General features: G+C 39.0%; 1 protein-coding gene across 1 annotated transcript; it reads left to right on the top strand.

Moving 5' to 3' along the window:
• Nucleotides 1–1,938: 1,938 nt before the first annotated feature.
• Nucleotides 1,939–11,389, top strand: rogdi (rogdi atypical leucine zipper). Its single transcript, XM_023284186.3, has 11 exons — nt 1,939–2,123; nt 4,921–4,992; nt 5,849–5,931; nt 6,127–6,181; nt 6,279–6,359; nt 6,871–6,966; nt 7,077–7,175; nt 9,209–9,322; nt 9,413–9,462; nt 9,728–9,854; nt 10,927–11,389. The coding sequence occupies exons 1-11, from the start codon at nt 2,049–2,051 to the stop codon at nt 10,966–10,968; spliced, it is 894 nt and encodes a 297-aa protein (XP_023139954.2). The 5' UTR covers nt 1,939–2,048; the 3' UTR covers nt 10,969–11,389.
• The last annotated feature ends 1,147 nt before the right edge of the window (nt 11,390–12,536 follow it).

Genomic DNA, 12,536 nt, shown 5'->3' with positions numbered 1-12,536 from the left:
CTGAAATACTTTGAAATCCAAAATTTCAACCCTAGAGTGTTATTGGAGGATATAAGACTTTTTCGTTTTACTTTTATGATATTTTTCAAAATTTTAAATTTTCATGTTGAAATTCAAGGTCAATGAAGTTACCATATATGGTTTCTTGCCCATTAGTGGTTAAAAAAAAAAAAAAAAAAATCCAAGAAATGTACATATTATCACTTAGCACAGCTATTAAATTGTAAAATGTGTGTATTTTGTCAACTAAACATGGTTAGTTTTTATGTTTCAACCAAAAATATGGAAGAGGACCGAGCCGCAAGTCTTGTCTTTTTCCAACTCGGAGAAAAGAAATAGTTTGATGCGTTCCAGGCCTCTGCTGATTGGTCAAATGACACGATATAGTGTGCTGTAATGTAGAGTGATCTTCGCTGATTGGCTGGGTGAAAACCACATGCTTCTTGACCTCACTGAGAGGCAGATATTTAATGTGTGTGAAAGATGCCAACTATGATCACTTGCACATATATATATAGCATATAGTGTTTGACTATTGTCAGCATTTAGTGCTCTAAAGCAGTGATTTTCAGTGTGTTTGAATATAAACCAACACTAATACTGTTTTTATCTCTGTGTACAGCACTTTGACTGAAAGCGCTTTATAAATAAATGTATTATTATTATTATTATTATTAAACTTGTCATTGGCTACACTCTACCAACACCTCCAACCTGCTGTAGAGGTGTTGGTCGAGTGTAGTGAATGATGTTGAAGAAATTTCATTCTTAGTCCTTTGAAGTTTGCTGTAGTGGGGTGTTTCTTGGTATTCCGGCATACGGTGGGTTTACCAACACAGAGCATGAGTCTGTGAAGGTAACCTGACCAAGAACATTTGCAGAGTCCACAATTCATAGGGATGGTCAGAGAGTAGGGCGGGACTGTATGTAAATACAAAGGTGAATAGTGGATAATTTGCGTATGGTTGCTAATCGGTAACAGAGGTAATACAACAAAGAACAAAAGGTAGTTGAATCAAGAGGTCTGGAAATGGTTGCAAATAGCAAAGGTGCAACAATAGAAGGTAAGAGGCAGTTTGACAGACAGTAACAAATAAAAGATGAAAGAGTTGTGGATAACTGTGGGAAATGGAATGAAGGAGTGACACTAGATGGTATCTCTTGTAAAAGGTGTGCCATTTTCTTCATCAATGACATCCTGCTATGAAGCATACCTTTGCTGCTGTTTCACTCGATAATGCGATCCAAGCGTCACATTAACAAAGAAATGTAGCTTGGGGTTGGTTGTCTTGACCACTTCTACGTGCCTCACTGCACCATGTGATTGGCTGATTAGATATTTGTATTACAAACAATTGAACAGGTGTACCTAATAAAGTGGCAAGTGAGTGTATATTGGTATAGTCCAGACACTGATGCCTGGCAGTGATAAGTGTCTTGACTTTCGCAACATACTGTGAGGCCTGTACATTTAACATCTTAGGGCGGAACTTGATTTCCCAAATAAGGATTAGTGGGCGGGTCCACATAATAAGGAACGTGTGACCGACCTAATGCTGCATTCAGGGTTTCTTGTAGCATTCAAAACTCTTGTGTCGTAGTGGTTTGTTTGGAATTAATAACTCAGTCCATCCGTCAGCTTACACACAGTTGATTTGTATGATGTACAATGTTTTAATTTTAAGTTAGAAGGTTGTTACCTGCCCAGAATAAGCCCTACATACTTAATAATATTGCACATGTAGCATGATAGAAACACGAAAATGACAAAAGGTGAGATTAAACCGAGAGTATAAAATTCTGTCGCTTCTGTGGTGACACATCTTTAATTTTAAGATGACAGCAGCGTCTCTTAGCATCTTTATCGCTTGTATTTAAGATGAGTTTCGACGTTCAATTTGTGCGTGAGCACTATTTCCGACAGCAGTGAAGGCAACAGATCCTTCGCTAAGCTACTGGGCAGTGAGACACCCACCCGAGTCTCTTGTCGAGGAGAGGACAGGGTTTTAAGGTGTTAACGGAGGGGTCGCTTATGTTGATTCCACAAAATGCTAAACACGCAGAGATCTCTGTCCGAGCTGCCCAAGATGTCCGCTGCCAGTCAGGTGGAGAGGGCAGTGCTGGTAAGCTTGCTCGGCTTCTGTTTACTGCCCTGCTGCTGAAGCTGCTGCTACAGGCAGGCAAACACGGCGCTGTGTCACCGCTCTGCTAGCTGCGTTGGTGTTACAGTGAGACGGTGGGGTGTTTTTGTCGCATTTAACGTTTTATAGTTGGGGTTGTTAAAAGAAAGGAGCTGGAACAAGCTAACGTGCTAGCATGCGAGGGACGGGAGCATCCGCGAGCGCTACGTTGCAGGTGCAGTAGCCAGGGGCTCGCGCTCAGCTGTTATGTTGACAGTTAGCGGCCCGTTGAAATATCGTGCTAACTCTAACACCGCATCCACGCTGTAATACTGTCCGTTATGTCCGTCTGTACTATACACAGGTAGTATATCAGAGGTGAGGACACGTCTGTGCACTATCACTACACACCGGTCAGCCACAACATTATGACTAATGACACATGAAGTGAATATTATCTTGTTTTAATGCAAAGTTCTGCCAGAAAGCCTTTAATCCTGACAATCATGTGGATGTTTGACATGTACCATCCACCTAAACAGTGCAGTCTTATTGAGCATCTGTGGGATGTGCCGGGATAAGTCCCGCCCACTAATCCTTATTTGGAAAATCAACTTCCGCTGTAAGATGTCATCGTTACAGGCCTCACAGTATGCAGCAAAAGTCATGACACCTATCAGTGCTAAAATTCAAATCTTACAGATACAGCGCAGGTGCAGTAACAAGAGCTGTCATGTTGTTCTTCTGGATTTTGGTTGATTTTTTTTTGTGAATGTTCTTAAAGAAAATATAAGAAGTTTTACTGAAATATATGTAATCACTAGATATTTTTAGGAGTTTTTTGGAAGATTTTTAGTAATTTTTGGAAAATATTTACAAGAATTTTCTTGCCAAATTCGGGGAGTTTTTTTTTTTTTTTTAAATAAAAACTTTTAAGGGAAACTTTTAAGGAATTATTGGAATTTTCTTCCTAAAGGTTTTGCAGTTTTTTTGCTGATTTTTTTTTTTTCAGAAAAGGAAGCAATATTTTTTAGTGCCCATAATTGAAGACAACAGGGGAGTTAAGAACTCCAGTAACAAAATGTTATTGACATACAGTAGAAAAACTAAATATCCACACATTCACTGGGCTTCAGGTGAGGGTAACTGTGACTCTGGACTTCCTGCTCTTGCTTGAATTCGAAGCAGTCTTGGAGAAACATTAATGCAGGTTTATTGTAACTGACCTGCTGTGAAAAGAGTCCTGCACACTGCAAAATGTATTTGTTAACCGATGTGTAACAAACTAGCCTCTGAATTACATGAGGTGCAAAGTACAGATAAAAATTCATCACATGGCTGAAATGGTAGAGTCGTTTCGAATAACAAGCTCTAAAAGACAATAAAAAAGGTGCATCCATGTCACTGTGTTGCAACTTTATAACAAACTTCCATCTCATAAATGTGTACTCTCCTGTAAAACACTGTCCTTCAGCTGCTGTGCTCATGACTCCAGGCTGTTGGAGGCTCTAAAAGTATTTAGTTCATCCAGAATCAGAACCACTTCAGCTGAAAAAGTCCCCCAAAAATTTAAAAAAAAGATTCCTGCAATAAGTTACAGCAGGCTGTGCACAATATCACACAGCTCTTCTGACATTACATATATGTGTAAACTTTCCTTAACCCTCCTGTTATACATTTATATATATATTACGGGTCTAACTGACCCATCTTGAAGTTCAAAAAAAAAAAATTGTTTAAAGTATTTTTTCGGTATGAAACTTCCTCTGCTTCGCTTGATAAGTGTAATGAACATAAAAAATATGTGAAAATGGTTAATTTTACGTATTCACCCTGAACAGAAGAGGTGTCTTGTCTTAATTTATCAACGACACTCTATAAAAAGAAAAAAATTCAAAATGTAAAACAAAATTTAAAAAAAATAAATCAATATCAGGTGAAACTATTGTATTTTATATGTACACTGCCAGTCAAAAGTTTGGACACATCTTCTCATTCAATAGTTTTTATTTATTTGGATTATTTTTTTACATTGTAGATACTTTTTTGTTTACAACATAATTCCATATGTAGTCATTTATTATTTTGATGTCTTCAGTATTAATCTACAATGTATAAAATACTTAAATAAAAACTATTGAATGAGAAGGTGTGTCCAAACTTTTGACCGGTATTGTAGGTCTTTGTGATGTACAATAAAAAAAAGTTTTAACATGAATTTTTTGTGAGAAACTAGTGAATTATCCTCATTTACCATGATCTGTGAGAGGTAAAGAACATCACTACACTAAATATTGATTGAAATAGTTAGTAATGGAGATAATAATGAGATATAAACAATGTTTCTGACATTTTTATAGATTTAAATATCCTTGCTGTTTGTGAAAAACTGACCTGACAGGAGGGTTAAATGATAAAAACACATATTTTTTTTGTTTGTTTTGTCTATACTACACTTCCTTTAAGGGTTGCATGGGTCTGGAGCCGATGCCAGCTGTATTTCTGCACCACTGTACCACTTCACTCTGTAAATGTTATAGATACAAGGTCATTTTATGTGAGGAAAGAAGGTTTGTAATAATGTTTGACAAATTACCCTTGCATTGGAGGGTTAAAGGTCATAGATGGGAATTGTGCAACACATCAAGCTGTATTGTCCACAATGGTCTGTAGCTTCTTCTGACACCTCTGCTAGGGCATCTAACACCTCCCACATGACAAGCTCATCAGAAGTTGTCAGTGTTGCTTTATATTTGCTTGTTTGTTAGGAGTCAAATGTTTGCTTCATTTGTTTTGGTAGGAGGAGGAATTCAACTGGCTGCTGAAAGAAGAAGTACATGCCGTCCTAAAACAGCTCCAGGATGTCCTTAAGGTAAAAGATGAGCTTCTGTGGACTGTGTGTAAAGCTGTATTTAGGGCTTAGTAAAGAGTTGTTCCACATATCTTGTACAAGGATCTGTTCTCTTACCCTGAGGAGTCCTGGTCAGTCTGTCAAAATAGTTGTACATTGTGTTTTTGTGGCTCCAGAGGAATTAATAATCATCATAGTCAACTCAGCCCTCATTAATAACTGGTTGCGGACAATTTGATTTGATGTGTGTGTTTACCAGGCAGGGACGATCTAACAAAGAGGGGTATTATGGAATGAGCTTTACTCACAAAGGGAGTTCTCATAATATCTTTCCAGCTTTATGACAAGTATGTAAAATCATATTCAATAAACAAGGCAGTCATCGGTCTCTCACTGTTTTCATGAAAAAAAGCTCGTTTGATCTTACCTGTCAGGCACAGAGTACACTCTGAAACACTCAAGCTGATAACTGCAAGATCATTTAAAAGTAAAAGCAGCAATTAAGCAGTTTGTAGTAATGGAAAATCAAAAGTTAGCCTCGTATGAAAATCCATAACAAGGAAACAACACAACATTCTATTTTGAGGATAAAAGGCAATGGAAACCCATTGTTTAAAAATGACCTTTGAACCCTTTGATGCACAACACGGGTCAAAAGTGACCCATATTCAGTGGAAAATGGGTATCTCTTGACCCATGTTGTGCATCAAAGGGTTAAAAATGTTGTTAGAGACATTCACATAATCTCTAATCGTTTATTATTTTCCAATTTTCACTTCAGGATGGGAAATCTGTTGAGGTAAAGATACATGAATTCTGCATCTACAAGGATTTGTTCCAAATGCTAAGAAACTCTTTGCTCTGTTCTTTACAATAGGAGGCATCTAGACGTTTCTCAATGCCAACACCAGGCCTGGAGAGTCAGCTCAAACAGGAGAACTTCATCCTCGGCAGCTCAACGTAACACTTTATTTCCTTACTGGTTGATTTTAAAGTGTAACTCTTTATAGTTGCAATGACGAGGTCAGTCTTAGTTAAACTCAGCTCTGTCTCTTACATAACACTGTCTTCCTGTGGGGAAGTGCCTGCCATGTGATAACTGCTCTTCTGAAAGTGTTGGTCATTTCCTCTGGTTTTTGTGGTGATGTTTTGCAGCATGGATCAAGTGAAGGGCGTGCTGACTTTACAGGGAGATGCTCTGACTCAGACTGTAAGTTTGTAATGTTCCCATTCAGGCTTCAGTCCCCTTTTGTGAAGACAAAGCATTCATTTAAGCTTCAAGTGTGGCTTTCCTTTTTTGCTTTCAGGACATAAACCTGAAGGTTGCGAAGAGCAGCCAAGTGCTACACTTTCAGTTCAGAGAAGACAAGCAATGGAAACTGCAGCAGGTACTGTAGAGTGCAATAGCACCAGAAAAATAAAGAACTAGAGCTGAAGCTGTGAGGATTGTCAGAGGAAGACGCAGGAGGCATCCAAATCAGATGTCCAAATAGAATAGAAATACTTTTTATACTTTTGTATGGTTTTTATCTGTTCTGTTGTATTTGTTTTTCCTGTAAAGTGACCATGGGTGTCAAGAAAGGCGCTTACAAATAAAATGTATTGTTATTATTACTTAATTGATCCCCAAGGGGACATTCTATTGTTGTAAAGTGGCCACCACCACAATACAAATAAATTTTTAAAAAATGCTCGATATTCTTAAGTACAAATGCACAATAAAATGTAAAATATACAAAGATTTAAAAAGTACAAAAGTGAAAAATGCACAGTAAAAAACGTGATCAGTTGCAGTAAATCACAAAACGAGCTTTGTGTCACCTTGCAACTTTGTCACAGTCTAACTATCATGCCTTACTTACATCCTTCACCTTCCTTTTGTGTCTGTTCCTCTGTCAGATCCAGGATGCCAGGAACCACGTGAACCAGGCTCTGCAGCTGCTGAGCAGCCGTGATGAGAGCTACCACTTTAAGACCGGTGCTGAAGTTAACAAGGTCTGTCCCTCCAGTGCAGCAACGTACCGTTCAAATCAGAAATAAGATGAATGTGACCCCATTCTTTTACTGCCGCTGATACTAACTCCATGTTTCTGCTCCTGCTGCAGCTCATGGATGCAGTGATGCTCCAGCTGACACGAGCAAGAAACCGCCTCACTACCCCAGCCTCCTTGACACTCCCTGAGCTGGCCACCAGTGGTCTGATGGTACAGGCCAGCAGACTATACACAAACACTGCTTTAACACACAGAGGGTCAGGTTATATCTGACAATGGGTTTTTAAGATTCTCTTCCTCTAAATCTGACAGCCAAGATGAGCAACACATCATCCAGTGCTGGTCTTTAACAAACTTGCTACCATCTAATATTTAATACAAATCCCAAAGTAACTGAGGAAGTCTGAAATTTTATGGACAAAAGTATTGAGACACCTCTGTCTTAATGCTGTTTTTCCTGGCTAACCTTTGATCCAATTATTTAAAATCATTTTAAAACCCTTATTGTTCCTCCACTTTGATATCAACAGATTGTTTAAAAGTCACTTTTAAAGTTTTATGTAGACAAACTTGACCAGCTTTCACAGGGACATACACCTTTGGGATATACTTGGCAACCAGGCGTTATCTCCCAACATCAGTAAGGTTGTGAGAAATCCTGAAACTGCAAAAAGACGAAAAGAGTGGAGGCTGTGATACAAGTGCAATCCAACCTTGTATGCATGTTGTTCAAAGTGACATATGTATACAGTATGTATGCAGCATCAACTCATAAACACACCCGAAAATATATCTCAACATATTAGAATATTTGAAAGGATGAACTACTACAAGGATTTCTAATGCACAAATATTGAAACTCTGAAAAGTATGTTCATGTGTGCTCTGTCAATACTTGGTTGGGGCTCAAATTACTGCAGCAATGCGACGTGGCATGGTGGCAATCAGCCTGTGGCGCTGCTGAGGGTTGTCAGATGCCCAGGTGGCCTTAATAGCTGCCCTCAGCGCTTCTTTATTGTTGGGTCTGCTTTGTCCCACTCTCCTCTTGACAACACGTCACAGGTTTTCTATGGAGTTCAGATCTGCTGAGTTGGCTGGCCAATCTAGCACTGTGATGTCATGGTCAGTGAACCGTTTCTGAATGGGTTTGGTGGTGTGGGAAGATGCCAGGTCCTCCTGGAAGACAAAATCTGCATCTCCAAAAAGCTTTTCAGCAGACAGAAGCATGTAGTGGTCCAAAATCTGCTGGTAGACAGCTGTGTTGTTGTTGGACTTGATTATACACAGTGGAGCAACAGCAGCAGATGACATGGGGACTTTGGACCACTCAGCAATGGTCCAGTTCTTTCTCCGCTTAGCCCAAGTAAGACACTTCTGATGTTGTTGAGTGTTTAGGAGTGGCTAGACAATAGGAATTCAACACATCACAGCCTATTTCCTGGACATATATGTGTGTGGTGGCTCTCGATGCATTGGTTCCAGCCTCAGTCCACTGCTTGTCAATCTCTCCCTCATTCTTCAATCTGCTATTCTTGGCCATCCTCTCACTTCTGCAGTCATCCCTGTTGCTTGTGCACCTTTTTCTACCACAGTTTCGTCCTTCCACTCAGTTCTCCATTAACATGCTTTGATGTAGCACTCTGTAGAAAAAAAAGCCAGCCCTTTAAGCAATGTAAGTCTTGCAGTGGGGTGACAATTATTGTCTTCTGGACTTCTGTCAAGCCAGCAGACTTCCCCATGATTGTGGTTGTGTGTTTGAACCAGACTGAGAAATTAAAGGCTGTTTGTGTATATTTTGAATTAATTAGCCGATTAGAGCTGTTCTCAGAACTGTGTGGGAGCATCTAGGGTGCTTGAGTGACATCTCTGTGGCTGTTTGTGAAATTTTCTAATATTTAGAGATTGGGTTTGTGGGGGTTCATGAGCTGTAAGCTGGTATTATCAAAGTTAAAACAATAAAGGCTTAGAATATTTCAATTTGTGTGTAATGAGTCTAGAATATATACAATTTTCATGTTAAGCAATGTCTGATGAAAAATATTGAACCTTTTTCACCATATTCAAATTATATGCAGATTAATGCTCATGGTTTTAGCAACACAAGTTAAACTGTCTTAGGTGTGTGAATATGTAGTACAGAGCAAAATGTTTTAGTTGTAAACATCACACACAATTTCTGTGGATTTAGCATGAAGCCTGGTACTGATGTTCCATCCTTTCTCTGCTTAACCTTTCATCATCAGAAAATGTTCACCCCTCCCATGCCAGGAGACGTGATGGTCAACTTTTACATCAACTTAAGCAAACTGTGTCTGACTGTCTACCAGCTCCATGTACTTCCTCCAAATACCACCAAGGTGAAAATGTTTAAAGCCCTGCAACACTGTCTAAAGCTACAAGCAACACATGTGACTGACGTATCAATGTTTTATCTTTCATGTCCACAGAATTTCAAGCCAGCTGGCAGCTCAGTGTTGCACAACCCCGGAGCAATGTTGTAAGTCCTGTTTTCTTTGCTTTCTTTTTAATTGTCATCTCTGTGTTTCTGTCTTTCTTCCTTCTGTAAAATACAGTAAAACATACAATGAATGCTGAAAATAGGTAAATAGTAAATTACATCACGCGGATAGTTGCTGGTAACACTTATAACTCTGGAAGTTCTGCGATTCCAAGGCTCCATTGGAATCTCTGCAGCATTCAAAAAGTGCAGCTTTAAACTCCCGTTAACCTCTTGCTTTTTGCTGCAAACCCTTGCCTCACAGTGAGCTCAACAACAACCGCTTTGAAGTGAGTCACGTTCATAAGGTGGAATGTGTGGTACCGTGGCTCAACGACACGCTGGTGTTTTTCACCATCTCCCTGCAACTCTGTCAGCAGCTCAAGGACAAGGTGAGTATCTAAAAATGCATCCTTACCTGCTTGATCTTAGCATGAGATGGCGGGTAGATCGGCAGACGGAAAATACAAGAATACTCATAAGCAGCACTACAGTTGCTGAATTCATTGAAAAGTCACCCAAAAGTTAGAAATGAACAAGTTTACACTACAAATTTGAAAATCACTTTCTTCAGCAGCATAATCAACATTAGAATGACAATTGACTGTTTATTCTCCTCCTGGTCTAACAAAATGTCTGATGGTTTCAAATTGCTGTGACCAGAAATGAGGTAAAACATGGAAGTTTGCCCAATAACTGGAAATTATGTGCAAATGCTTCCAAGAAACATACTAATCACCTACGTTGTGGAACTGTAATTAAGGCCCAAAAACACAATTTTGGAAAAGCCATGCCCCTCACACTGTAAGGCCAACTGACTTGAAATTTGACAAACAAGTCTAGCTCAATACAGGATGTCCTCGATTTACAACATCCTCGACTTACATCGTTTCGCCAATACGTCAGAACTCGGGCTGGACCCAAATAATCGGTCGTTGTGGTGGTATCCGAATATTAATTTTGAGATCCGAATATTCGGAATACCCCCGGACCTACCAACTCTGGCATCCCACCTCACATCGCCCGTGTTAGTAAGCAGAAGACAAAAGCCGAAGACGGAGATATCCATGCTAATGCTATGCTAATGCTGTCGGACTCCGAAGCAAGATCAAACTTCTTGAAGAAGCGCTTTATGTGCAAATTATGAAGTAATTTCCTGACTGTTACTCTTGGCTTGAAATACAATAAATAGCTAAACACAGGTCCACTTTAGAAAGTATAGAGGCACCATCATGCTTTATTTTGTGTGTATGTTTTTTATGGATAAAATTCACCCATTTTTCCATCAATTTACACTCAATATCTGTTTTACCCATTTAAAATAAAACATATATACTAGAATGTGAAAAAAAATGAAGGGGTTGGAATACTTTCTGAAGTGACTGTATTTAAGCGTTGACTAGTTCATTGGTTTTTTGACTGTACATACATCTCAACATGCGGCTCTGACTTTCTGTCCTGCAGATTTCAGTCTTCTCCAGTTTCTGGAACTACAGACCTTTCTAATCTTCCTCCTGTCCATCCTCCAATGACCGGTCAGACCCAAACTAAGCACTCCATTACACCCTCAAGGATGTGTAAGGGACACCCTGGGAAGATTTTATTTTTATATGTGTTTTTCATGCAATCATTCAGCCTGAAATGTTGCATGATTAGTCAGGAGCCATTTAGATCCAAACAGATGTCAGCATTTCCTATACCCAGTAAACACAGCTGACCGACATTCCTCTTATATATATATATATATATATGTGTGTATTACATCTCAGCGTACTGACTTAAACTTCTTAATGACTGAATGTGATTGTTGTGCTTTACTATTGGAATAATTTTTTGTTACGTTAAAGCAATTTGGTTCTTACTATTTATCTAATTTTCAGCCAAACGTTATCAACTGTAACAACTGGAATACTAATTTTAACCAGTACTTGATCATTACAGTGGATTTTTTTTCTGGAATACTTTGAATTCCCTCACGGCAGTTCATCCTTTGCATTACCGAACAGTACAATTCTTTCTTCCTTCACAAAACACTGCAAATTTTACATGTTAAAGTCAGTTTTCTTACCATGGGCGGAACAACTCAACTTGTCAAAGTATTAGCATAATGTCTTCTTTAGGTCTGGATCAGGGATTGTTTGTGTTAATTCGAAAGCGTAATTATCTTATGTAACAGTACTTACACACTTTACCTCAAGAGAAACAGAATTATACAGACTGTAGCTAGAAAAATGGTAGATATTATGCAGGTCAACATATTGATTCTAAAACAATCCAACTAAAATATCTAACACGGAGCTCATTCATTACACTGCAGTTGTTCAAAAAACAAGGACAAACATCAGATACAAAGATTTAGCGAGCCACTTAGTGTGAGATACAGGCCTTTTCTTCACGACCAATCTGTCATGGAACAGCATGTTCGATGTCGATGACATGTAGAGGGTGCTGCTTCTATAGTCTAACGTGTAACACAGCAGAGAAACCAATATTACACAGATATGTTGTTGTGAATGGCAGTAGTGTCTTGTGTCTAATGTAGATAGAGTGATGTACTCGGTTTTAACGCTCATGATGAAAGGAAAGGAGCTGAAATGAAAGCACATTTAGGTCATTCATCCTTAATAGTGGCCAGTTATCTCTGTAGCACCCAACGGAGGTCATTCAGAGTGGAAATATATTCAAGCAGTGCACCAGCTTATCACACACTGGACAGACCACTAGTCAGCATGGTCACTTTGGAAAGCCATCTGACTTTAGTGTGTAACAGAAGCAGTTGTTATCACCGTCCATGCTCTTACAGGGTTCCTCAAATAAGCAAATAAGGAGTAATAAGGATGACACTAAGTCGTGACTCCAGTACTTGAAAAGTTTAAAGATTACAACTCTACAGCGGAGTACAATCCTTCAATGATGTGAGGAATTTTTAGCAGCTTTTTTGCTGGTTCCAGCGGCTCAACTGGCTCTAATGTCTGTGCTTTAAGTTCAGCTATACCTGACTGCAATGACACAAAGTAGTCTCAACTTAAAGGTACACTAACAATTAAAAATAAATGCATAAAATATGACAAGCA

This window comes from Amphiprion ocellaris, chromosome 19 (assembly GCF_022539595.1).
Source record: "Amphiprion ocellaris isolate individual 3 ecotype Okinawa chromosome 19, ASM2253959v1, whole genome shotgun sequence".
NCBI classification, from domain to species: Eukaryota; Metazoa; Chordata; class Actinopteri; family Pomacentridae; genus Amphiprion; species Amphiprion ocellaris.
Note: the sequence above shows the minus strand (reverse complement) of the source record. Positions and strands in the feature narration are given on the sequence as shown.